The 27949-nt window shown below is 40.1% G+C and overlaps 1 protein-coding gene across 4 annotated transcripts in view; it reads left to right on the forward strand.

The window, feature by feature from the left end:
* Positions 1 to 448: 448 nt before the first annotated feature.
* LOC121672810 (neurexin-3-like) overlaps positions 449 to 27949 on the forward strand; it is a 290579-nt gene continuing 263078 nt past the window's right edge. For 2 of the 4 annotated variants that reach the window (XM_042045703.1, XM_042045704.1), the window contains exons 1-3: positions 519 to 554; positions 11282 to 11311; positions 13625 to 13636. In XM_042045703.1, the coding sequence (XP_041901637.1) occupies positions 11296 to 11311; positions 13625 to 13636 (28 nt within the window). In that variant the 5' untranslated portion in view covers positions 519 to 554; positions 11282 to 11295. Of the gene's footprint in view, positions 555 to 11281; positions 11312 to 13624; positions 13637 to 27949 lie in introns of all 4 variants that reach the window. The other 2 variants (XM_042045700.1, XM_042045702.1) reach the window with 2 other exon arrangements.

Here is a 27949-nt window from a genome sequence, read left to right on the forward strand (position 1 = left end):
AAGAATGAAAAGGAATGGGCTCTCTTCTAGACTTTGGGACTATGTCGTATGTCTTATACCTGGTCATAAATTCACATGGCCCCTTATAAAAGGGGAGCAGGTTCTTTTCTATTTTTCTGGAAACTTGCTTGAATTTATGTGCTACAGAAGCCTTCTGCAGGCAGATTGGTCTTTTTTTCTCTCTTTTGCATTTGTGTGTGTGAAAAATGTAGACAATTTTAACCAATATTCTTACAGGAACTGACATGGCTTGGTTCTATCTGATTCCAGGAACTCTCTCTCCGGACAGATGTGATGGTGGATTCACTTTTACATGCACAGTGGAGAGGGAGCCAGTGCCTCCTCCCTTGCATGGCGGCGTGCTTGGATGCAGATGGGTGGCCTTCAAACAAACCTAATTACTTCTGGTTTTGCATGAAATTGATTTCCATGCAAGGATACTGAGTTGCTGTGTGCATCTCTAATGGCTTTTTTTTCTCTTCTCTTTCTTTCTCTTTCTTTTCTCCCTTCTGCTTGCCATGAACACACCTCGACAGATGTCAATCATATTCCAGGTAAGTGTTACTTTTGCTGAGCTGAAAGGCTGTTCTTTAAGGAGTGCTGGTGGTAAGTTACCAAGGCAGGTCTCATCCTGCTTCCTGCAGGACATCACGAGGTCTGGATTGCAGAGTCTTTGCTGAAAGAAGCGCTTCATAGTAGCAAAGGTCACAAACTTCCCTCTTCAGAGACTACATTGTGTTGGTCAGTTAAAAGGATGTTTTCTGAATGAAAATTACATTAAGAATGGTTGCTTGTGTTGTTAATTGAACCTGGCATTGAAAACTGCGTTATATACAATTTATTTCTGATATATCTGTGTGTAGTCTGGCATAAAAATCTAGTTTAGTCATTTTCTTTCTCCTACTACAGTCTACTCCATTTGCTACTCCCACTGATAACATGTTGAATTTCAGTTCTACTAACAAAGGGTTTTTTTTGTTGTTGTTTTATTTTACATTTTTATAAACCCGTGAGTATCTTTCTGGCTGAATTTGAATGTGTGATCTTATTTAGGTATCAAATTTTTATTCCCACCAGGGCACAAATGATTCATTTAAAAGGAAAAATGAATGTGTGTTTCACATACTTGTTTATATGTGGAGTTCTTCCACAACAGTGTATGTTACCACAGAGAACTCCAAACCTCCCTCCTCAGATTGCTGTCTTGTTGTTGACAGCATCAGAGTCCCCCAACTTCAGCTACACGTGTTAGATGAGCTAGACCACTTTACTCTAGTCCACATTCTGTTGCCAGTGAAACTTTAGAAACTAATTTTTACCTCACACTTTGCCAGTTCCACCTGCTTTATCATTATGTGAAATGGAAATGAGAGCCCAAAAAGCACCCTACATTGCCCTGGCTGGAGTGGGATAATGGGCAAGTCAAAGCTCTTTTCCTTCTCAGATTTCTGCATAACTTTTGCTAAACCTAACCTGGAAAGAGTTGTCTGGATCTGGAATGTGTTCTCTGTTCAATTTGCTTCTTTTCTACACTGGGATAGTAACATCTTGTGCATCACTTCAGAGAGACGCAGGGAGGGCCAGTCACTTGGGTATTTTCCTGGCATATTTAGCCTTTTGGCTTCTCTCGTCAGCCCCCTTATTGTTCTGCTGAGAACTTTTGCACTCTGTATGCATCTCAGCTGATAGCAGTGGGATTGGAAGCAGCCAAATGGCAAATATTGCCTGGCACGCTTTGGAAAGAAAGGCTCTGTTAACTATGACATTGCAATCTTTTCAGTTACCTACGAGGCTGAAACTGCACCAGCTCTGTCCCAGGCTGAGGTGTCCAGGAACTCCTGTTTCCTCTCATCTTGGCAGGATCTTATAGGACATGTGCCAAAGGCTTCGAGTCACAAGTCTCTCCACAACATGCTGAAGATGTTGATGTCTGTGGCAGAGGAGGATGACTGAATTGGGAAGGCATGGCCTTGCTATGCTCTACCAGTAGGACACATGATGTTATGCCAGTAATGAGCATTGCCTCAAACAACATCACGGACATCTCCTGGTGTGCAGGAGGTGACAGCATCACTGGTTGGGGCCCAAGCAGAGGGGGCACATCCAGTACAGGACTCTACTGCTGTTAGTGTGGGCACTATGGAGCGGTCCATCCTTCTGCTCTCTGACTGTGCTCTTCTGCCCTACTGCCCTGTTATTCTCATAATTTATATACTTGGATGTGCATTTTTTGTTCTCCCCATTGCTCATACACGTGTTCTTCTCAGGACTGCTGTGTGCTTTCTCATGTGGATTTTTAGCCACATGGGGATTTCTAGTCATACATGAATGCTTTTTCATGTGTTCTCTCAATCATCTGTACGTTTTCAGTCTGACAATTACCCACATACCCGATTACCTCATTCCAAGGCTCTGTCACTGTTTACTCCTAGGCAGTCTCATCCCTCTCATGTCACCCTCGGGGGTGCACTGGCACTGCTGTGGGACTGGGCAGTGACATGGACCTCCAGGGGTGTTTGGGTCTACACTTCTCCTCTGCCAAGCTATGCAGACACTTTCTACCTATTTGGCCATCCAGCTATCTATATTGTGAGGACAGAGCCTCAGGCCCCTATCAGAATGGTTACTTTAACCATCTACTGCTTGAAAAACAGCTTAGGGGTTTGATGTGCTAGTGGTAACTACCCACAGGCAACAGAAGGGCTGTAAAGAGCGCATTGACTAAATGTATTCATTATTGTTGAATAGACTGGTTCGAACTAATTCCCCACTAAGAGGAAGTAGCTGTGAATAGGCTGGGGCTGGCAGCAGTGGGCACCACAGGGTTCTGCTGGGTGCATTTGTTCCAAGGTGCAAAGATGTTGTTTTTTTAAAAGTAAACAGAAATGTGTAGCATAAGCCTTCCCTGGCTGTGAGGTCTCTGCTTGTGAAGAAGGGCATTCCAGCAACAGGGGCTCATTGCTGCACTCATTTCAAGAGCCAACTTGATCCCATCTGGCCTATTTCACAAATAAAAGAAGTTTGCCAGGTGTTAGCCCACCTTTCCTGCAAATGTAATGCCCCGGTTATAGAATAACAACACCACATTTTGAACAGTGCCCTGGAGTTGGGATTGTTGCTGTCTGCACTCAGCTGGGTCACTGACTCGCTGTGTCATGTAGAGGCGAAATAGCTTCTTTCAGTACTTAGGTTCTCCTTTTGGGGTTAGAGCTACAGCCTCATCTCACCTTCACAACATGGTTTGATTGCTTGGGCTGAACATTACGGAGTTTAAGAGCCTTAAACTCAGAGGTTAAGTCCCTGGCTGGAAAGTGGCATGCAGCACACACCAGAATGGATGCCTCTGTCACTTCTGCACAATATCTGCTTCTTTCTTTGCACCTTCTATTCTTTACCAGTGGTGTAGATTCTGAAAGATAAATAGCTGGAAAAAGACCAGTAGATCAAAGAGAAAGTTATATGCTCCTGCCTCACTTTTTTTTTTTTTTAGTGGAAGAATATATGCAGGAGAAAGAACTAAATATGGTTCCTTGATACTGTGGAGGCTGTTGCTGATACCTGGGGGGATCAAAGTTCAAACAGTGCTTTTCCTATTCATACCATGCTTATTCCTGTTGTGGAGGAGCTCTTTAAATGTTTATGGGGAGGAGGCTAAGAGATTAAGTTTTGGTCATTTGGCTGTCATCATTTTACTGCTGACTAGTGTTTGCATGTAACTGAATGAACAAAACCCAGTAGACATTAGCTAGGTAGTTCCCAGAGGGAAAAAAATAGTCCTGGTTTTCCTGAACAACTCCTTCATAGAGATGCAGAGATTATTGCAAGTGTAAGCATACTAGCACATTTTTGATCCAGGTCTTTAATCTTTCAAACTCCATCTTTAAATGCCTCTTTCCCTCCTTCATCTCAGGTCTGCTGTTTTAGTTGGTCTCCCTAACTCCACATCATAGGGTCATTTAAGCAGTACCTGTATGCTGGCTTCTGCTTCCTTAAAGAAAAACTCTGCTTTTGGGCCATGAAAATGATGTGTTTCAGCCCATTTGAAGGTTCCTATTTGCAGAATGTACTAGGTCAGGGTAGGAGTCCATCTCTGCCATATTGTCAGTGCCATTCATCAGGAGTTTGAAGCCAGTATGTGCGGGCTTAGGTTCTTCTTCATAGGTGCCACCATTATTTTGATTCTTGCATGCCCTTTGCATGGGTACTGTCCCCTAATGGGAATTTCTGGCACTGTAATGTGAATGTTTTTTAGTTCCATGCCAACCTATTTGAAAAAATATGGCAGTAGTAATCACTGGGGTGAGAGCAAGAATTCCTCTATTCCAGAAGTGTCTTTTTATGAAAGTAGATGCTTTGGAGGAAGTTTAAGAAACTATGATAGCATAGGTCTTGTCCCAATACCTTGGTGGTTTCTGGTAATTACTGTTTTAAGGACTTTCTAACCTAATTCTGCATCCAGATTGTGTTCTACAGTCGTTGATGAACATATTTTCTCTGGATATGTCCAGTCTTTGTTTTTCTTAATCCACTTGTATCTTTTAACTCCACTGTATCCTGTGATAACAGGTCCCATTGTTTAACCATTGAAATGTGGAAAGTACTTTATTTCAGTTGTTTTTACACCTGTTACTCAAGAATTTCATTCAGTGATTCTTATTTTTTGTTCCCCACAAATAAAGAAAAACGTATTTCCTGTTCACCTGCTCTGTCTTAATTGGGGTTTTATCTCAATCATATATATTTTCAGATATACCTTTTCTAAGCTGAAGAATTGTATTCTGTGTCTAACAGTTCTTTTCCCAACTTCTGAACCTACTTGATCAGCTGCTCTGATTTGCAGTGATACACATTTTATGGATCAGTCCTAAAATGCATTCACCCTCAGGTCTTGCTACGTCCACATATTCTCTTGTGCATGTGGCCATCTTTGTGAACACTTGCATGTTTGTTTTCATGTCTTCAAACACCACCATGTTTGTAGCACTTCCTATGCAAATACTTACAGGAGTATGCCACATGGAACGTCAGAATACTGTTTCTGCTGGGAGTGAAAGGAGATACTATGGTTTGATCACTACTGCTTCCATAGATGTTGGGGTAAACAACTTTCTCTTTGGTTTCTATCTCATGCTTTTATTCCTTTGATCACTCAAAGAAGATGCCATTCACCCTGACTCACTGCCCCTGATAATGACAAAACCTATCCTGGAATTACATAGCAGAGGAAGGAAAGGGGATGGGAAAGAGGAGCTAGCACAGCTGTTGTGTGTAATTGGATTGGAAGTGGGCCTGCGGCTACAATAACAAAACTGCACTCCCGGCTGGGCTCACTGCTGGGGCCTGAGAGCAGCCCCTTGGCTGTCGTGCATGTCACGGTTGAATCCAACAGAACTGACCTCCCCAGCCTGTGCTACTGCTTTGCCTGGTTAGAAAGAAAAGGCCCCATGTATACCAGCAGCCAAGGAATCAGGTCACCCTCTTGGAAAAGCTGACCTGTCTAGCAGATAAAAGGTCTGAACTAGGCCACACAATGATTCTTCTTCCTTATCCATCCTTCACATCTCTCAAGTCAAGGGTTTTGCTTCTTCTTCTGAGTCCCATCCTTTGGCCCTGCTGGAATGCCTTCTTTTTTGGTACCTGGGGATTCTTAGGGAATTGTCCTTGGACTTTGGGTTTTAGAAAACCTCAAGATACCTATTTTATGAAGACCACATGGAAGACAAGGAGCTTGTCAATGCCCTTCCCTAACAGAAAAGGGAACTGCTGATAGAGTTGAAGTATGAGGCTCAGAGTAAAGAAATGCCTATTTCTTAAGGAATTGCTAGTTTTAGGATATTTGGAAAAGAGTACAGACTCCAGTACTTATCAGAGTGCTCTTGTCTATAGTGGATGTAGTTTTATTTCTGGAAGAGTCCTTTGTTTGCATGATTTTTTTCTTCAGCTTTGCCATAAAGGATTTTGTGCATATCCTGGACTAGAGGGTCTGATATCCTATCTCAGACATATATTGCAGCTGGGCCTATTATTGTCTGAATGGGTTGTGAAGCCTGATACCCTGAAAAAAGATCCTCTCTGGGCCAACTTGCCCCAGGGGAGTTCTGGGTTGCTGCTGCTGCCTGACAGTCTCTTTTCCCATTCATTAAGAGCTTTTGGGCTAATCATTTGGTAGCATCGTTAAAAGGGAAATACTGAGGCTGCCTGCTTAACAGAGCAATTCAGCAGTGCCTGCACACCCACGCACATGTGCGCACCCCCAGACCATGGGCCCAGTAGCACGGGACAAGCTATAATTAACTAGATGAAGGAGCCCATCTTCCTTTGTTACTGCAATCACTTGCCACTCTCAGCTGTGTTTTGTGCTATCCCCACCTTCTTATGTCTTGTGGCTTTATTTTCCATTTTGAGTGCTAAATACTAAAATGGGGTGGGAGGGAGCAGGATTCAAACCGTTTCCAAGGTTTCCCATATTTTTTCCTCCACACTGGAAATTGCCCCTAGCAAACCCTTAAAGATGAAGAGTGCTGTTTAACTACATTGTTGTTTTATATCATTGTACTCTGAAGGTACTTTTAAAAATGTCCTCTGGCTTCATAAGACTCCAGTCTTATTATTATGTTCGCCCTTTGTACTTTGTACAATTAGAGCCACTTAATTTTACTATTTTGATATAGAAAGCACATGGCTTACAATTTTTTTTTTTTTTAAGAAGTAGTTTGAAATGTTTCTTTGAGATTAAGGGAGTTTCATTTTAAACTTTAAGAAAATAATACTGATTGGGTACTAGGTTAAAGAAATATTTAAAAAACCTCCCAGACCTAAATAGGAAAAGTCAGTTGTGGCAGTCATAAATCATGGCCAGAGAGCAGAGTTTGTGTCTTCTGCCCTCAGCAATGGACATATTATTTTAATAACAAACTGATGTTCTGAAGAAACAGGCTGCTTTCTCTTCACATTACTGCTGAATGTTCAAAGGAGCTGGGTCTCCAGAGGCTGAGTACAAGCAGCTGTTTATCATTACCTAAAAAAACCTGTTGAGAGTTTTCTTCTGAAGCCGTGTGCTTGTCCTTACTGTCACTCATGTTTGAAGTTCAGGAATAGAAAGTCACCAGATTCTAGACTTGAACATAAAATTTCTTTACAGGCAGATAAACCATTTATTCTGAGGTTTTCCTAAACTTTTTCCAGACCACTTACTATGCACCATTTTTGTTGGGCAGCAGTTCTGTCCAGCCAGTAAATTGTTATAAGGATAAGCAGATTGGTTTAGAAAAAGCATGCAACCCCTTGGCCGTTAGAGCTCATGCAGGTTTTTATCAACTTTTTCCATGTTCTACACTTGCTGGGTTTCCTTATAGCTGAGGCTATAATCAAAGTTCCTTGTTGAAAAAATCTAAGATTAAAAGGAAAATATGTTTCACCTGGATTTAGGTGGAAAATCAGATTTTCTTATTTGGATTCTTCTGAAATGAGATGGCTATTGGCACAAACAATGGTAGAATATGTGAATAATGTGCTTTGGGGCCTAATAAGTTCATTTGTATCCTGAGCCTGCTAAAAATTTGCTTGTCTTTATGACTGCTGCCCAAATAGCATGGTGATAGGTGTCTCCACTGTTCTGGTTTGGCCAAATTTAGAAATATATCCTCTGAGAGAAGGCAGGTCACCACCAGCCCTCCCCACCAGGTTCGGGAAAAATAAATTTTCCTCAAAGGAAAGTGAAGGAGATAAAAACTATTTATTTAACAAACACATGCGAAAAGGAAAATAATGCTAAATAATAAAATCTTTCGCTGTGGAGAAAAAACCTGGGAAAGTGTTGGAGTCTTCCCTTTGGTCTCCTCGGAGCTGGGGCTTGGCCCAGGGCCAGGCCCTCTGTGCTCAGTGGAAAGTCCTCCTGATGCGTTCTGAGGTTGAAGCAGTCCAGTAGAAAAGGGAGAAAATCCGAAATTCCAGGGAAGGAAAAAAAGTTCAACTCTCAGTCTCTCTCTGGAGAAAAAGAAACTGAAACTGGCCAAAAACTGACCCGGGAGCAGCAAGCCGGGTGCCTCCTCCCTCCCCTGCCGCAGCTGGGAAAAAAAATTTGCTATCTCTGTGTGACCTTGGACAAGCTGCAAACTGCTTTGAAAAAGTTTTGCTCAGTTTTTCCTTCCCCCTCTCAGGCTCAGTTTAAAGGCATAGAAAGGCACAAAGTTAATTTCTGGGCATAGGGCAGCGATATGGGATACACATCATAAAGTCACCCCAAGACACCCACTGATCTGGAAAAATCTGGTCTAGTTTGCAGGTCTGAAGAATTTGTACAGCTCTGGCCTTGGTTTGTTGGATGCCATATTAATTTCTTACAGTCCGATAGCAAGTGTTACCCCATTCCACCTCTAGGTGGCTTTGACTTTTATGATTTGAAAATAGTTTTAGTATCGTCATGTCTTGAAACTGATGTAAAGGTGAGACAACTATGTCAGTTCATGTTTTCCACGTTGATTGTACTCTGACTAATTTGAGGCCTTTGTTAGACATGCTGCAAATGTCACAGATTTTATATCTCAATGGCTGAAGGTTTTGGTTGTTAATGACATTTTCTTGGAGATAAATACACTCATTTTCACTCCTACTTTAAACTGCAAGGCAGGAATATTTTCAGATGAGAAAAGATGATATTTTATTTCATTATTTGTATTATTATTTTATCTAATAATGAATCTGGAATTCTGTTGGTGTTCTCTTTGTTAAAATAAGGGTCTCTGTCAGTGGACAACTTATAATAGTGTTTCTTTGCTCTGTCTCCAAATCCACCCTCCTTTTTCTTCCTATTTTAAAAAAGAAAAAAATAGCATTGAGGGGGAGGGCATTATTTTTCATTAATCTCCCTGCTTTCATTGTCCAGTTGGGACTAGAAGATCAAGAGATACATACAATACTAGTACCACAGCTGCTGTGGTATTTCAAATCTATGAAGAAGCAGGAAATGCCAGAGTATTTCTTAGGGATACTTTTGCAGGCATTTGAACCAAGGCCACATGGGGGGCCACAATATTGCGTTTATTTGGGAGCGTGCTCACTCCTCAGCTGCGGCCAAAGGGCTTGTGGGGATGCATCTGGCTGATGTGCCTGACAGATAGGGCACATGGCACTGGCCTTCTGTGGATAAGGACAAAAAAGGGTGTTGATATTCCTAACATTTTGGGATTTTTAAACCTCCTCTGTGGCTGGCGGAGAGAAAATGGATCTTCTTATGTATGATTTAGGGCATTTAACGCAGACTCTTGCTTTGAACCTTCTCTGGAGGTTTCTCTTTGTTTGTGTCCAAGTGGACAAACCCCCTGCCATCCCCAGCAGCTGCACCTGTTGGTGCTGGGCCTCGTAGGTATGACTTTCCTTTCCCACAGTGTACAAGGCCTCAGGATCCCCATCTCCGCTTTGGATCTGATGTCCTCCCCCTGTTCAGCCAGCTTCTGCTGCATGCCATACTGACATGCTTCTAGCCTTTTCACTTCTTTTGCTATTGGTACAGGGATTCTGTGCATTGTAGGTACTAACAATTATACTTTTGTCTTCCTGCCTTTTATGGTAACGTTGAAGTGTCTGTTTGATCAGACCTAAGATTTGCCTGTCAACAATGATGGGGTCAGTGGCCATAAATAGGGACACAAATTCAACCCACTCTCCTCGCAGGGCAAATGATTCACTGAATTATATCTTGTAATTTAAACCAGAAGTGTCCTACAGTATCAAATCTGCTATGTTTATTGATAGCTAAAAGACCTAAAAAAATCTAAACCTATGTTATATTTCTGATTATTTTTCTAAATCCACAGTAATCTTCAAGAACATTAAGGTATTTGCATTCCTTAGACTGTACAATTATTAATCCCCTTATCTGGCTTGAAGTTCTCTGTGGGCGAACATATTCTTAGGATGATCTGGATTTTAGATTTCTTCAGCCATCGCAAAGGAAAACCATAAAAGAGAAAGGAATAAACAAATTCAAACTCAGCATGCTTCTTGTTGAAAATTCTCATTCTAATAAATTCATTTGACCTCTCAGCCTCCGTGAAATTAAAAAGTCACAGCCCTGTTTGATTAAAAAACTGACTTAAAATATGGGGTGTGTGGTGTGTGTGCATGTATCGAAGCCCCTGCCATACTAAGTGCTATGAGAGGTAGGAGATGTGAGGAGGAATCGAGCTAAGGGAAGTTGGTCAGGGAACCAAGTATGAAAGGGGTCCCTTATGGCTTGAGTGTGTAGGACTTGATTTCTGTTATGTTAGTTCTGTGATCGCTTGTGTCACAAAATTGAACTAATGGGTCACTTCATGCTTAATGGCTTGGGCATGACTATATATACAGAAATATTTAAACAATATTTGTATGAATACATTACAGTAAACATATTTGGAAATTGGGCTTGATTGAAACAAGCAAGGTTTGTGCCAGAAAGAATTATCAGAGAGTGAAGCAGCCCGAGTAAACACTACAACCTCATATACAGAGCTGACAGTGACTGTCTCTGCTGAGAGGAACTTGCTGCTTTCTGGATTTACCTTCAATTATGAAACTGAAGAGTAGCTTTAGCTATAGAGCCATAAAGTAACACACTGTCCTAGGAAATTGAATCTGCAGCTCTTCCTAGCAAGTGTGTGGAGGAGTATTTAAATAGGTTACAGGTAATTTTTTAAATCCTTGCTATGTCTGGTGTACTGGTGTCTAACTAGTAAGTGTAAGCAGTGTTGATAGACTCCTAGAAATACATGATGAAGCCACATGTTCAATAATGATAGCTTTGTGTGTGTCTGTGCATTTAGAGCAGAGATTTCATCTGAAGCAGATGTGGTGTGATCATGGCCTCCCTTTTACTGACCACTGCAATCTTGAATTTAAAGTCTTTAGCCGAGGAGAAATTATTTCTCTATCTCTCCAGAGGAACAATGGCTTACTGCAGACTGTCATTGTGGACCTTGGCTTCCATAGCCCATTTAGCTATACAGGTGTGCAGTGCTTCTGGAGTCACCCCCCCAAGGGATATGCTGAGCCTCAGACACAGTTCTGCCATGAACAGGAGGTTTTTTCTACCAGTGACAGATGGCTTCCTGCTCAGTGTGAAAAGCAGCACCTGAAAATGTTTGTGCCCTGTGTGCTACAACCATACTTGGTCTAGTTCAAGTATGCGAGCTCCAGTCCTGACGGGTATTGGACTGTGACCAGTGTGCATGGATATTACTGCTTCTTTTCAGATTTGTTCTTTTTCTCTTACTTCCTCTCTCTCTCCCTCTCTCTCTCTCAGGCCTCTCACACCTGATGATGGGTGAACAAGGTAAGTCCTTCCACTTTCCTCTTTGTTTCAGTCACTGATCATGAAAGAGCTTTGTCCTTGCCGCTTTTCTGGGCTGGGCTTTGCATAACAAAAGCAACTCAGTGTACTGAGTGCCAGTCAAGCCATTTGCATTTTTGCATCTGTGTCCCATGAGCCAAGGGTTCATGTCAACCTGGGACTCAGATGCCCAGGAGGGAGCGTGAAATGATTCCATGGACAGTAAAAAGGTATGCATCTTCTTTCCATGCAGCCCACAACTATTTTATCTTGCCGTTTCTTTCTTCTTGTGCCAGCTGTAATGACTCCCACTTCTGCCTACTAAATGTAGACCTCAGTGTTGGTCTTTATTTTAAGAGTACAATTATTACAAAAAGTATGTTAATTCCCCTTGTGGCATGATCCTAACTCATTATGAATCCTGAGGAAATTTGCATATAATGGCCTGTAAGTCCTGTGTCTGCAATTTAAAATACTCAAATATACACAGAACAAAATGGTTGAGAAGAGCAACTGGGCTAACCCCATATTGGTCTATAAATGGGATCTAGGCCTGGATCAGAGATTACATTTTAATATCTCAGCCTGCACTGAGTTACAGATCTATTGGCTGTGATATGATGGGATAATTAGTTCCGTTTTGCACTATGAGGGTGTGGGGTAACAAGCTGGTGAGAACAGATAAAGCAAAGAGAATCGTGGTTCTGTTTTCCTGTGATAGTGCCAGTGTCTTACTGACGTGGGTAAACTGGACTTAACAGCACTCCTGATGCCTTCTAGTCTTGTGAATGCAGGAGTCAAATGATTTAAGACTTAATGCAAGGTGTATGCAAATGGTACTCTAGGAAGTCCAGACCAAGTGTTTGTCTATGGGAAGAAAATGTACGTTTTGACTCCAAAGCCTGATGAAGCTTTCCTAGACTAGATGTACACAAAAGTTTTTTTGGCATTAAGTAAGCATGTATCTGAGGATGGACAGTCTGAGGAGTTAGTAAGATAGTACATAGTGCCTGTGAAGGCTAAAGAGTAAGTGCTTGAGTAAAAGAGACATAATTTCCATGTATCTCAGTGAAATGTAGAGAGACATAAGACATTATCAGTTTTTATTCTGTATTTCAAGACAGATTTCTGCTCTGGGGTCCTGAAAGTTTAAGTAACAATCAGAAGTGAAGTAGGGGCTTACTTATCAGTTTCTGTACTGCTTAACATCCCTGTGTGGTAGGAAAGGTTGAAAAATTGGGCTCTTTATAGGTGTATGTCAAGACCACGGTGTTTGGCATGTGGAGCATCTGACTAAACTCTGGAAAGCGTTGAGCTCCTTCTCTGTCCCCACTTACTGTTCAACTGGGCTCATGGCTCAGAGGTCGTGCTTGTTGAAGGACCATCCAGCAGACAGGTCCATTCAGCATGTCTGAGTTGCTCAGGATGCAAGCTGTTTTGACAGAGGAAGGCATGTTGGAAGTGATCAGAATAGTTGATGGCCACTTTCATTCTCAATAACACTGAACATTTCTTTATAGTAGTCTGTGATTTAGCACTGGATTATGTAAACTGTTGCACTTGGCCATTTAAATTACAAGTTGCAACCCAGCTGGCTCATGAAGACTTGCATGACCTATTCAGGCCAGTCATCAGCACTTTCTAAACTCCCTCATCTGGCAAAAAAATGTGAAAACTATTGGCTTCTGGCAACTTTAACCACCTTTGTTTATGTATGACACATCAGGGAACAGTGGCTTCTCATTTCTTGCCAACAAACTCACAGATAATGCCTTTTGATAAATATTTACTCTATAAAAATATGATGGATATAAAATATGTAAATGTATATGTATGAGTAAATATGCAATGTCAACGTTATATATAAATACATTAGCTCTGGTGGGTGAGATGTGTTTAGCAAATACATTGCCATGAGATTTATTTTTTTCCTGTCCTATTCTGTTGTTTCCCTTGCTGTTTTGAATTTGACGTGGATTGAGGCATATCACTGGCATGGTATTGCATGAGCAGTTTGCATTTCTCAGTAGAAAATCAAATTAAAGCTTAACCAGGCAGCTGCTGATTGTACTGTCAATGGTTTAAGCTTTGCTTTGTGCTTTAGTTGTGGTATGTCTCTTGTTTTCCCCTTGACATTATGTTTTGTTGGGTTTGGCTGCTAGATAAATATGCTCATTTCCTTGTTTTTCTAAGTATGGCCAGTGACACATTTTTCTGGTTTTTTATGCTTCCTTCTTCTCTTCTCTTTTGCCTCCTCCGTGGTGGACACCTCTCTTGTTCCTCCTCTTAACTGGATGCACACCTTCCTGTCTGTAGGTAGAAGTAAAGGTAGAGATCACATTCTTTCTATGACTTCATCGCTTGTAAAATGTTTGTTGATGGGCAAATTGTATTTTTACAAATGTGTTTCATATTGGAACTTAATGCTTTTATTTTGAAAAGTCTGTTAACAATCTTTTGTATTCAATTATGGAGGAAATATTTATTAAGGTGAATGCTTTGAGGCCTTCCTAAGAGATGTTGTTTTCTCCCTATTCACACTAAATATGAGCTGTGCAGTGTCAGGGCATCTATAGCAGGTGATGCTGGGGTGTGAAGGGTTTGTCAGTTCAGTCAAAGACAGAGCCATAGGCCAGTGAGCTGATCCTGCTGACACTTATACTAGAGTGATGCCACTGCTGGTAGTTTTGCTACTGGTGTTGGTGGCAGCAGAAACTGGGCTTGCTCACTACCCTTCAACAACGGAGGTTTTTTTACCTATTGTTTCTTCCCCTGGCTCTGCTTCCCATCCTTTCTATTAGCACTGAGGTGTTTTTCAAAGAAATTGAGATGCAAAAAAGCTGCGGAGGAAGCAGAAGTAATCAGTGCTGCTAAACAGAGAGGTCCATTTCCTTTGCAGCCCAGTACAGCACAGGGCATGCAAGTCTGCTCTGGGGCTCCAACTTGCTCTTCAGCAGTTCACACCTATCTTAGGCATGCAGAGGGCAGTCATCAATCCCTTATCAAAACTGCCGAAAAGGCAAAATGCTGCAAACTTGCTATGGGTCTTCAGTTGGAGTGGAAGGAAAAGTGAAGATTGATTGATTGATAAATTATAAACATGGCTTGAGAAAAATCTTTTTTTTTAAGCTATTTTCCAATGAAAAAGATAAAAAGGTTTTGTTATGCTAAGGCTTACTCTGTTTCAATGAATACACTGCTGAAGAGTCTGATCTATTTATTAGCATGATTTGAACATATTGGAGGATGTTGCTTGTGTCCATGCCGGTAAGACATTGGGGAATGAAATGACTTGTTGTGCAACTATGAATTTGGGAGGGATATGAGCTCAGAGGATTTGTTCATAATAACTTTCCTTTGAGGCACAAGCAGTCTCTGCTCAATAATTACTACTTCTGTAATACCTGAATTCTGGGGAGCACAATGGCATATTAAAGACCTCAATTTGCATGATTCCTTTTTCTGATGCCCAGCTTTCTTCTAACAATTTTGTATTGTTGAATTCTCTGTGATGGAGTACATTATGTAATCCATATTATTTGTTCCGTTTTGAGGTTGGAAAAATATTCCAATAATTAATTTCATAGTTTTTCTATTCTCTCCAAACTTGGGTGATGGAGGGTAATACCTAGGCTGTACTCAGACCTACATTCTCAGCAAGAGGTGAACATCAGAACATAATAATTACATATATTCACTGTAAAAAATATGAGAACTTGAAGCTCTAAGCACACCATATAAAATGTTACTGTGCCTCAACACAGCTGCCAATAATTCAGTTAGCTGATGTATGGCTTAGTGTGATTTAAGGGTCAGTGTAGATCAGGTCAAGTCTTGTGTGATGTTAGTTCCTGTTCTTTTCTTGGGTGGCATTTATGCTTCAGGCCAGCCTGTGCAGGACTAAGCTGAAAGTCTTTTCCAAAGCAAATCTCCTAACTGAGTTGGTAGCATGAGGGTTGTAACATATAGTCCACAATTAATTCATATGTACTGAAACTTAATTTATTGTGTCATTGAGTGAAAATATCATTTCACTTCCCGTCTATGTGTAGTTTTTAGCTGTAGTTATAACAAGTGACTGTGTCAGAGAACCATCAGTCTGTGTGAAAAATGGCACTACTTTCAGAGGGCTCAAACTGTAGTTTTGAACACACACATGGCTTTCAGCTCACAGAGAAAGTGGTACCAGATGTCTTTAGTACTCACATGGAAGGTTCATATTTTTTTGGCATTCTTGTAGTTTTTAGTAAAAAACGGCAACAACTGTCTCATGTCACGTATGTAGCGAAAGGATATGATGTATTTGATTTAATTTTGGATATGATGTATTTGATTTCATAAAACTTCTTCACAACGTATAGCAGTCTGTGACCTTGCATTCATCATTTAAAGCAAGTGTTTGATTAGTTGTTTCCACTCCAGTAAATAGGCTTTTTCTGCATCTATCCTTTTTAAAATTTTCAGGAGATTTTGATTTTTTTTTTTTTAATAAGTTCCTGGAAAGTTGAAGAAGATGAAGTGTACGTGTTCTGGGGTAATGGCTGGAGTACTTGAGATACAGACAAGAACCCGGATATCACTTGCATTTTAACCTGAACTGAGTTTTCAGGTTAAATGCATTGAGTTTTTATTTGGTATATGGAACTGGTCATGGAGGTGAGGTAACTGTGTGATGAGCAAGGAGGACTTTTGTTTAGTTTGGCAAGAATTGCTGAATATGACTTCTCTTCTGGAAAGGTACTGGCAATTAAGGAACAGTTATATTAAGTTTACTTCCCTAACACTTCCCCACAAGTAAATGATATCAAAGGAAATTATAAATATCCAACTCTAATTTGCTACTGGAGTTAATGTGGAATTACCTTCTTCCATATTCTTGTTGTCTTGAAAGTCTTTGTTAAGGAAATTATTATTTGCCGTTTTGCTACCTTCCACCATCTGGGTTTTGTTTTACCATCACTCTTGGTTTGGATCTGACTTCTACTGAGGCTCATGTCTCCTGTGAAAATTGCCTGTGTTTCTGGTGGGAATCTACTATTTTCAGTGAATTAAGTCCTTTGTCTCTTGAAGGCAATAGCAACATTCACATTGAATCCAGTGGGCCAAGAACCAAAAGAACTGGAACGTCCTAAATGTCCTCTCTGACACAGAGAACAACCAGTGAGGCTGGTTTCTGAGTGTGCACAGGTCACCCTGTAGCACCCATGCTGTCTGCAGACTGCTGGTTCTTCTCTAATGCATGTAGCTCCTTCCTTCCTTCAGTAGTTGTGCTCGGTGTGAACTACACAGCTGCCCACTCATTTTCAGTATGAAGCAGGTTTTTTCTTAATTGTTAGAGAGAAGTGAAAGAGTGGGATCTTTTTAAATGCGTGTTGTGTGGACCAAAGGCTACTGTCAATTTCCCCGTTTAATAATCGGCATTGCAAAATCAGATTGTCTGCTTTGGTCCTAACTGCTCTTATCTAAAGTAGGTCTTTTAAGTCTTGCAAGGTTTAGCATTGCTCTCTGAGAATGAGGTTCTTATTTCTTTGAGATATTCAATAATATTGACCTGAAGGTAATGGCACAGGAAAAATGAAATAGCATTTGTGGGCTTCAGTAGAAGGAAACGACTGGACCTTACTGATCTGGAAAATATTTTCAGGTTCTTTTTTACCAGTAATACCATTAGGATTTGTATTGGTTTGCTTCAGAAATAGTGTAGCCAGTAGGACCAGGGCAGTGGTCATCCCCTCTACTTGCTGAGGCTGCACATTGAATGCTGTGTCCAGTTCTGGGCCCCTCACTACAGGAAGGACATTGAGGTGCTGGAGCATATCCAGAGAAGGGAAACGGAGCTGGTCAGGGGTCTGGAGCACAAATCTCATGAGGAGCAGCTGAGGGAGCTGGGGTTGTTTAGCCTGGAGAAAAGGAGGCTTGGAGGACCTTCTCTCTCTCTACAACTACCTGAAAGGAGGCTGTAGCAAAGTGGAGGTCGGCCTCTTCGTCCCAGTAACAAGATATAGAATGAGGGGAAATGTCCTCAGGTTGCACCAGGGGGGATTTAGATTGGATATTAGGAAAAATTTCTTTATGGGAAGAGTTGTCAAACATGGGAACAGGCTGCCCAGGGCAGTGGTTGACTTGCCAGTCCTGGAGATGTTTAAAAGATATATATATGTGGCGCTCATGGACACGGTTTAGTAGTGGACTTGGCAGTGCTGGGGGTTGGACTTGACCTTAAATGTCTCTTCCAGTCTAAATGGTTCTATGGTTGTATGTGAATAAGTCCAGCTGAATGGCCAAGAGTTTATGCAAATGTTGGAGTGAAACATCAGGCACAAATTAAATCATTTGTACTCTCTAAATGTCTAATTATACAATGTGAAAAACAACACTACATTTGTCTTGCCAGCTTTGGCAGTGGTTTTTAAGCTCTGCTTTGCCCTGTAAAGTATCTTAATATTTGGGTTTTAAATGTGAATATTGTATGGTTTTGGTTTCTACAATTAACAGTATTAAGGAAAGGACTCTAAAATATGTGTGGTAGTGGGTTTGTTTTCCTTTGGTGAGAAACAAATCCTGCATTATTATAAGGATGGTGACTTTTAGTTTTAACTTTACTCTTAATGGCTATTTAAAAAAAACAAGCATTTTATTTTATGGTTAGTGAATACCGAATATGCAAAACCTCTCTGAATTAAAGCCCCTTGAAGGAAGATGTTATTCTTCTGGAATAAATTTTTTTAAGTGAATTTTTCCTGCTGGTTTAATATTTTATTTAGGGAAAAAAGAAATATTTTCATGTAATTTGTTGAAGTCTAATTAGAGGTGATTGATAGTTGATGAATTTCAAATGTAAGGCATTGGGTGGCATTTCTGCAAGGCCTTCATCCTATTTCTTTATATTCCAGTGGTGATGACATTTTCTAAAGTTTGGGGAATGAAGTCACTTAAATGTTCCATATCAGCTAATGCAAAGGAATAGATGTTTTATTCTTCTTTTTATGCATTATTCTTATTATACATTATTCTTCTTTGTAATACATTTGTGAACACAAACATATGACACATTAAATAGGACAGTTCTGGTAAATTATTTTTGTTTCTGCTTATGAGCTTGTGTTCTTACAAATATTGTGTATGCATAAGATATTTAATAATATCTTACGTAATAAGACATTATTTAATTTGTAATTAATTTTAATTTAATAATGTAGGTTATAGGTATTTAATTTTTTGTTACATGTTTTCATTCTGCCTTGTTTTAAAACTGTGTCTTTCTGATGTGTGAATAAACAGCTGATTCTTCCCTGGCTTTCATTTTCATTAAGAAGAATGATTCCTGTGAGCGTTAAAGGCATTGTGGTTGCGTTGTGTGTAAACAGGAGCTAAAATATTGTCGTCTTAGGCTGTATTGTAGTTTTCTGTTTTCAATGAAGCTCAGGTTTCTCTCTGCCCAGAGAGAGTATTTAATTGATATCATTGAAAGATTTTTTTCTTCCCCCTTCCTCTGTTCTCTTCATTTGAGGCATTCAGTGGTGTGTAGAGATGCAGAGGTAGCAAAACAGGCCACGTGCTTTGTAAAAGGCAGGCTAATAGCACTTTTGATGGATGTCTGATTTTTAAAGTGCTGTATCTTTCATTAAAATTTACATGTAAAGTAAGGGCAAGCACAGTGACATGAAAGCTAATGCAAGTTGCACATCTTGACATAATAACAATCACAAGAAACTGGAGATCCCAGATGGCAGCTTGGCCTTTGCCATCCTTTTAATAAGCTACTAACTGCTAATTATTGCACTGTTACGGGAAAGTTAATTTGCTGTTGACTCTTAAAGAGACACTGTGCATTTTCCTGACATTCAGGTTTTTCAGTTTAGATTTGAAAGTGTTTTTTCTCTGTAAATTGAAGCCCTTCCAGTGGATGGTAACAAAGATACAAAGAAACAGAGCGGGAAATGACACATAATAAGCTGTGTGTTTTTTTGATAATAGCAGAATATAGGGTTGTGGTGGTTTGGGCCTTTCTAGGGCATGGGTTTATAGCTGAAAAGAACACCAGCATGTATATTAAATCTAGGATTTAAGTTTTGCATTTAACAGCAAATGCAGAATTAGTATTATTGCTAAAAATAAATAGAACGTCTTTCCCTTAAATAATTGAAGCTTGAGATTCTGAAAATAAGATAAACTAGAAATAGAAAATCAAAATTACAGGTTCATTTCTTTCACCAGAGATGATTTAAAGGCAAAATTCCAACTCACAAATCTGAAAGCTAAAATGTCTACTATATTTAAAAAAAAATTCTTCATTTTAATGTTACTTACCTTGTTGTTATATTACAGGGAAGGAGTGTTATCTGTAAAACATAAAATTTTTTGAAGTGATCTTTTTCTTCCAGTTGAAATGGACATTCAGTAATGAGACCAGTCAGGGAGAAGTTTTGATCTAAGAACCTATTTAGGAATGAAGGAACAGCTGCAGTTTAAATGGACTCTAATTCTCACAGTTAACGCTGTTTTGTGAGCACATGATTGTCTGTGATAACGTTTGGGAGGAGTGTGGTGGGTAATAGCTTATTTCCTGGGCTTTATGGTAATGCAGCAAAGTGATGATAATGCCATCAGGAACTGAAATAGACCATGTCACACACATCAGACAGTCCTGCAAAAATAGGAAACCCTATGAAAGAGGGGAATTTCCTGTTTCAAGGCTCCTTGTGGCCTTCTGTGGACTAGACAGATAACGTTATGGTATTGAACAGTTTAGAAAATATGTGCTGTGTAAGCTGGATCTTATGCATTAAAAATTAGAGCTTACAAACAGCAGCCTTTTTTGCTGTGCTTTACCAGCTGGTAAATATTTTGACTAGAGATCAGGGAATAACATGCCTTGCAAATGGTTGTAAAACTATTGCCGTGAAGAAGGTCATGCTTCCTCAAATCGTCTAATATAATACACTCAGTATCATGTGTGCCAGTTATTAATTCATGTCTAATGGTGTGTGATTTTCCCCACATCAGTACTGTGGGTTTTGATTCTGATTTGGGCAAAGCACGTCTTCCTGTGACACTCAGCACCCTTCATTTATTTGGCTGTACTCACCCTTTCATGGAGGTAGAGCTTCTCCTCATGCTGGGTTTCATTTCCTCATTTGTTTCAAGAGCCTTGATAGTTTTGAGTGCATGTATAGAAATCAGTACTAATAGGCTATGAAATAAGGGAAGATAATAGAAAATACCACTGCAGAGAGCAAGGAATTGGGTGTGAATGCAGCACTCACAGGTTGTGCCATATTCATTTGTTTTGAAAGCTTTTTTGTTTTGGAATTTTAGTTCCTGATAATCTACTCTGCAAGTTGCTGTGCTGAGTCTACTGCATTCTCTAAACAGCTGGAGAAGCCTATAGAAATTAATGGTGTTTTGCACTTGGGAATATGTTGTGTACCTGCAGGGATAAAGTCCCAAAATTCTGTTGTAGAAGGATTTTCTGTGAGATATTGGTCTTATACTAGATGTGCTTTTTATACTGAGAGGTTTGTTGCAAGGGTATTAAGAGCCATATTCTTCACTGCTCTGAAAGCATTTTATTGTGGTATACCTGATACTGAAGGAGAGGAAATGCACTGATGTAAAAGAAATAGTGCAGAGAGGAATCTGACTCTAAAACTGTTCCAACACTAACCTGAGGGATTTTGGATCATTCTCACTAAATAATGGCCTTAGTTCTCTTGTTAAACACTGCAGAGCATTTAATAGAAATGGTTCTTTACCAGCACTGCTTTGTGGGGAAAGGCTTTAAACAGAACTGGTACTTTTAGGATTTGTGTACACAGTTGTCACCATTAAAAAGTCAGTAGCATTTGCCAAGCAGTACCACACAGTGGTGCCTGAGAAATCACCTCCTCTCCTACAGTAGAGCAAGAAGATGGTATGTAATATTTGTAGGTAAGTGTTTATGATTTGATTCTGTCAATTGCATGCATTTTAATCAAGCTTTTCTCTCAAATCACAGTTTGATTGGGGAACTGCTTATGGGTCAGATTCTTTCTAAAGCAAAATGTGATTCCTTTTAATTGACCAAATTCTTTTTATTGAAGACTTTAAAAAAATTCAGTATTTGCTCTAAAATAATATATCTTTGGGATTTTTCATTGTTAGTAGTGGCAACAAAAATGTATAATATGTTAAAATAATTGTATTTTAGACGGAACTGTGGTCTTATTAGATACAGTGAATTGTATTAAGCCAGCATTATGAAGCATACACCTTTATTCCCCTAATTACTGGTATATTAATAATGACCAGGTTGATGATGAATGTTCTGATCACCAGCTGGGATCAGATAATTACATTTGATTATGTAAAGAGTTAGTTGCTATAAGCCTTGAAATATTAAAACTTGGCTAGAATAAATATCACTGAAGAACCTTTGTCTTTTACATGTGTATTCAGCTGCCTGTTCTTTGAGCAATTCTTGATTCACTCGATAATGTTGGGAATCAAACTGTGAACAGTTATTTTCCAGCCCTGTGAATGTTGATAAAAGGATCTTGCATAGCTGTTGGCTTGTCCTGTGAGGGGAGAGCACATTGCTGCATCGCAGCGCAGGGATTACAGGCTCTCGCTTAGCTCTGCATTAAAGATGTTGCAAGCTTTTGTAAAACCCAGGGCAGCCCTAGCACCGCTGTGCGTTTGCATTTCCCAGCTCTGACGAAGGGCACACACATTTCAGGCACCAGTGCCTTGCAGGACTGGCCAACTCCATCATCCAAATAATATATTTATCTGACCATTTTCCTATTTATTTTGGATAGTCTTATTCTGCAGTCTCAGAGAAGTCTGTAGGCATGTGTGCAAGCTGCATTCTACACGTTTTTTTATCTCTCAGTTTACCGAATTATTTTTCCCCCAGAATTTCAGTTCATAAATATCCATTGATTTGTCTTTCCCCTGTTGTTAAACTGCTGAAAAGCAACATAACTTTTGTTACTTGTCTCAAAAAATACTGTTATAAAGAACACTTCATGGCATTGATCATTGGCAGCTTGAACACAATATAATTTTTGCCACCATGTGACAGACCATTTATGCCAGATTGTGGAAAAAATCTTTGCCTAAAGTTAGAAAATCAGAATGTTTGTAGATGGTAGGGCTCTCTTGAGAAACTACATGCTATGCTTAAAGTACTCAATTCCAGGCTCAGCTTTTCAATTTATCAGTCAATTTTATATTAAGATATGATACTAGAGACACACATTAGTAATTTTTCTTTGCTGTGTTCTTGTACTTTATTTGTTCTCTCTATTGACTCCATCTTTAAAACAGATGTATTTTAAGAGAAATCTGTGGACAATTCATTTCCTGCTATGCTGCACTATATGTCCATAATGGAATGAACCATGGAATAACCATTATGTGGTGGATGCACTTATTGTATTATCAGGCAGAAGTCTGAGAGTTCCCTTTGATTTCCCAAATGCTGAGGTTTGTTTTTTTGGTTTTTTTTTTTTTTTGTGTCAGGGAAGAGAAGAGTGTAGAGAGAGTGTCTGATTTGCTTTATTTTTGTCTTCTAAGGTACTTTTATTTAAACCAGTGCAGGTTTCTTACTAATTTTCTCCTTCAGGTGTTTGCTATCAATCTGCTGGGTTAAACTTTGTGCTATTCCATCAGGCAAGTTTGGTAAATGTTGATCAGTGCATGAAATCAGTTCTTAAATGGTTGCAAAATTGCCTTCCTTCAGACTGTTTTGATCACAAGGGCTTTCAAGTGTCAAAGTCATTTGGAGAACTAGATAGATAAAATGCATGAGCACTAAGCTTTTTCCAGGATAGAATAAATAAATGTGCTTTCTACTGTGTGCTCTGCCTTTGATAGTGATTTGTTAAAAGGGAAAAAAAAGAAAGGCAATGATATTAAATATTTACAAGAGTGATTTAGTTGTGTAATCTTGTGCTATGCATCCCTGTTTAATAGTGAAATCAGCTACTGCTGAAGTAAATGCCATTAAACCGGTACTGCTGTGAAGGTCACTGCCTATACAATGTCAAAGCAATTTATAGAGAATAATGATTTTTGTTAGCTTTCCAATGTACCAACGTCCCTCCTTTTTGTCTTCCAAAAATAACTGAAAAGAAATTTATTTCAGAAATAATTTTGTCTCTAACTCTTCTCCCATCTGACTGATTTTGGAGCTTGAAACCTCTTTACAAGTTCTCATATTGATGAGTTCAATGGATAGACACTGATTCCCTTCTTTCTGGCCTTGAGCTCATTACAGCTCTATTGGCCATTTCTCAGCAGTTCATTTTAAAAGATACTGAATTATGACCTCCACTCTTATGAGTGATTACTTCTCTTTTGCTATTTCCAGCCATATCTGTCTGTGAATCTTGTGAAAAATTATCTTTTTTTTTTGCATGCTAATTGTTTGTCATTAGCAGTGCACATGTAGCGTGTTGACAACCCACCAACCTCCTGAACTGCTAAGTGTCTTATAAATACTTGGAGCACATTCCTGTACAGCATCATGCTTAGTGAAGAGGCCTCAGAAGTGAGAGGTGTGTTCTTGGCTCTGCAGCTGACTTTCCCTGTGAATTGTTGGGGCCTTTGTGCCTCTGCAGCAATGAAGCGGGGACAAAAGCCCTTCACCACTGCACAAGGAGCTGCTGCACTGACACTTACAGAGTGTGCTGAAAACAATACACAGCGAGTACAAAGCATTATCATTCAGCTTCACATCCATCCAGCAAGAAGGTTAATTATTTGTTTTCCTTGTTTTACAGCTGAATGAGCAGAAGTGCAGAGAGAGGGAGAGAGCTGGAGGAGAACAGGCAATAAATGCCAGAGTTGTCTTGTCCATTCCTGTTTCTCTAAGCACCAGTGCAATCTATTTTATAAACCACCAAAAACTTGCCTGCTATACCAAGGACTCTCCCAATTAGATTTCACTTGCTAAAGCAATACTCTAAAAAGATTAAAACTCTGTTTATCATTGATAAACATGTACATGACCACAGAAATAGCAGTCATATTTTACAAAGGGAAACAACACATAATCTCTGTAAAAAAATTCTACTGAAGGAAATAACCTATCATAATGCAAAGGTGCCCTGAGTGTGCTGGGTAAGGATTTTCTTGGGAAAGTACCTATGAGCACACAGAGACAATGTGGGTTTCTCTTCGAAGGCATACGTTTTAAGGACAAGTAGAAAAGAACTAAGGCACTTAAGTAGTTCAAGGAGTGGAAATGTTTTTTCAGTGAAGAGAAAGAAGAATGGATGTAGAACAGTGGAAAGGGGGAAGGGAAGCAGAACATACATACTCTTGTCTGGGAGGAGTGTCCCAGATAAAGTGGTGGAAAAGCAATCTGCTGTAAGCCCTGGTCTTCTGGACAGAATAAGATGGAAAGATATCCCTACAGATTGTTTTTTTGCTGAATATTAGGTAGCTAGGTATTACTATTGGTAGCTTATTTTGGTATTTCATTTTGTTATATGTCATTTCACAGCGCAGTAGAAGACTAAAGCCTTTATTTACTGACATAGCTTTTTATGGCCTTCTCCTCCAGGCCCATTAGTAGACCTTTCATTTGTTGTGAAAGTGGCTAGTTCAGCAGGGTGTCTGGAATAGATATGTGTGTGCATGGTTAAATCAGGCCTTGTGATTTCCTTTAGACTGTTTTATCTGGTTCTTTATATCTTTTTATGCAAGTCTATGATTAGCATTGAGTTCTTCCCAGAATGCTGTCAATTATCTCACAGGTGAAAGGATTAAGACAGAGCAGTGGGAATTACACTGGGATTAAATAAGACTGCCTTTGGAGTGTGTTTGCGGATGTGGTTTCTTTTTTTTGTTCTGTCTAAGCAAAGAGAAAGAAGAGAAGCCAGCTCAGCCTTCAGGTCTCTCTAGGGAGGAAAGTAACACCCTTGAATATGGAAAAGTAGCATCTCAGCTTGGGAGGAGGTCATGCTGAGAAAGGAAAGGTGGTGTTAAGGCACAAGATTTAGAGTCCTCAGTTCAGTTCTTGGTTGCTCTGATTTTGCTTCAGGCTGTTCTGATTGCCCACAGTGAACCTCAGCTTGTCCATGTGTGAAATGGAAGTGGTGATAAGTTTCTTGTCTTATGTTGCATGAAACTAAATTAATTACTCTGTAAGTGTACTAGGTTTTTGGGTAGTAAGTAAAAAAGAAGAGGATAGAGTATTCTTATGCCCCACACTGTGGTCACACATGATTTAAGATGTTTTGAGTTATTTCTGTCCTTCTATTACTTCTCCCTCTGTGTGTCAGACACAATGCTGGTAGAAAGGGGGGGCTCAGCTCCTCTTGGGATGAGGAGAGAAACTGCCCCATGGGACAGGCATGATCAGACTCTGTAGGGGCAACACAGTTTGCAGGCTGGGTCATGCTGTCCCTTTCCTGCAAACTGGCCTGGAGACCGGCTTGTGCTTCTACAGGGACTGGCAAAAGTCACCCCTGATGGCAGCCTGGACTTTGGGCAGTAGCCCTAGGCAAAGAGTTGTGTTCATCTTTAGCCCTGTCATTCACCTCTTCTGACTCTGGCACTGCATGGGTTTACAGTGCAGAACTGCCTGAAGATCCTGAGAGAAATTGTGCTGTGGTGCTGAGAAAACAAATAGTGCTGGAAAACAGGAAATCTTCAGCAAGATCAGGTTGCTCAGGGCCTCATTCAACCTGACTTTGAATGTTTCCAGGGGTGGGGCATCCACCACCTTTCTGAGCAACCTGTTCCAGTGTTTCATCACCCTCATTGTGAAAAATTTCTTCATTATATCTAAACTAAATCTACCCTCCTTTAGTTTAAAACCATTACTCTCTGTCCTGTCAACACAGGCCCTACTAAATTGTCTGTCCCTGAGACTAATTAGTTGCAGCTTGTACTATTCAAAGGAACAGACTTTCCAGGAAAGAAAGGAAGGATGTTCTCTTTCCAACAGGAAGTATGTACTCTATTTCTACACAGGGTAGTTGAAGCCAGAGACAGGCAAGTTAATACTGGGGGTACTGGCTTCCCACCTTGGGGCTGTATCTCAGCTCTGAACTTGCTGCTTGCTCTCCTCTGCAATTTCCAGCTTTTGGAAGTCACTGCTGGCTGCTCCCCAAGCAGCAGCTGTGACTGACAGACACCTAACCTATTTCATCTTAGTGTGAGATCGTCTTCAGAGAAGTAACCAGGGCAGAAATTTTTTTTGTCCTACCTTTGCTACTGCTTTCACTTTGTGTTTTACCACTGTGTGTGCTGCCCCCATTCACTCAAATCTTTCAATTCTGTTCTTAGGGACCACAGTCACAACAGTGGCTATGACTGTATGGTCTTTACCCTTCTATGTTACATGTACCAAAAAAGAGCCAGTTAATATTTGTTGTCATGGCCTTTGTGATAAGACACATCCTGACTTTACTTATTTTATTCTGGTTCTGAGTTGGAGCAGCTCTGCCTTTCTGTCAGTTGAGAGTCAGGCATCAGTAAGATGAAAGTGGAAATGGGGAGATTGTGGCCTGTTAAATCCACACGAAGAATTTGGGTGGAGTTATTGCATGGGCATTGCTGCATGCCTTTTCAAGTGCTCCGATAGTTTTTTGTTAATGCTTCACATAATTCATTTAGCACTACTCTTTTTCTCTTATAATGCATTTGTTACCTTTGATTGGAGTGTGTTTGGCTGATGGGTCACCTGGGGACAGGAACAGAGAGTTCCCAGAGCTCTGACCATGTAGAATATGAATTTGTAGAAGTTACAAATAAAAGTTTTCCATGAAAATTCCAATATTCTCATTCAGTAGTTCCATAATGATGATTACCCAAGCTTCTGTTCTCTTTCTCTCTGGTGATCATTATTTCTCTTGTATATTTTATTCTGATTTTATTCTTAGTGTGTCAGTTTGCTTTACCTTATTTGTATTGATGGATATCTGTGATTAAAAAATCTATTTTGTTCCAAGTATATTTTTATCAGAATTACTGTCAGTATCTTTCCATCTATACCAAACACATTTTAAAGTGTCTCCTTATGTTACCCTGCCTACATGACTAGATTTGGAGCTGTAGTACAGCTATTTTGTTTTGTCCCACAACTCTACCACTCAAACCTGATTTTGCCTTGCTTTGACTTGACATGCAGGGCTGGGTCGCTCTGGTGCCCTGGTCTAGGGCACTGATGCCGTCCCACTGCTCAGATTCAGCTTTAGGTTAGTGCACATCACTCTGGACCTTCAGCAAGCAGAGTTTGTTGGGACAGCAGAGCTAGTAACAAGATACACTGGTAGAGCTGTGAACAGGAGGTACTGTGTAGTCACTCAGAGCACTTAGTATTTTCCATTTAACAGAAGATGGTGAAGGACAGAGGCTACCTGATTTTCCACAGAGACAGGGTGAACTACTAAGGCTGGGAACAGAGCCCAGAGACTCAGATTCCTATTGGCACAGAGCTACTGAGCTGAGCGAGCTTTCAGCTGAACACACTAGGTACAGCAGGTCACATCAAAGTCCCATTTAGAAGTTGCCTAAGCAATGATATTATTCTTAGGCAATGTAGAATTTGCTTCTGTTGCGTTTTCCTAGTCTTTCACAGGCATGTAATATTAATTAAAAAGTCCCTACTGCATTTGAGACACTGGCTTGCCAGGAAATGGGGAG

This window comes from Corvus kubaryi, unplaced genomic scaffold (assembly GCF_017639235.1).
Source record: "Corvus kubaryi isolate FWS band 111438036 unplaced genomic scaffold, C.kubaryi_AGA036_p1.0 64978, whole genome shotgun sequence".
Lineage (NCBI taxonomy): Eukaryota > Metazoa > Chordata > Aves > Passeriformes > Corvidae > Corvus > Corvus kubaryi.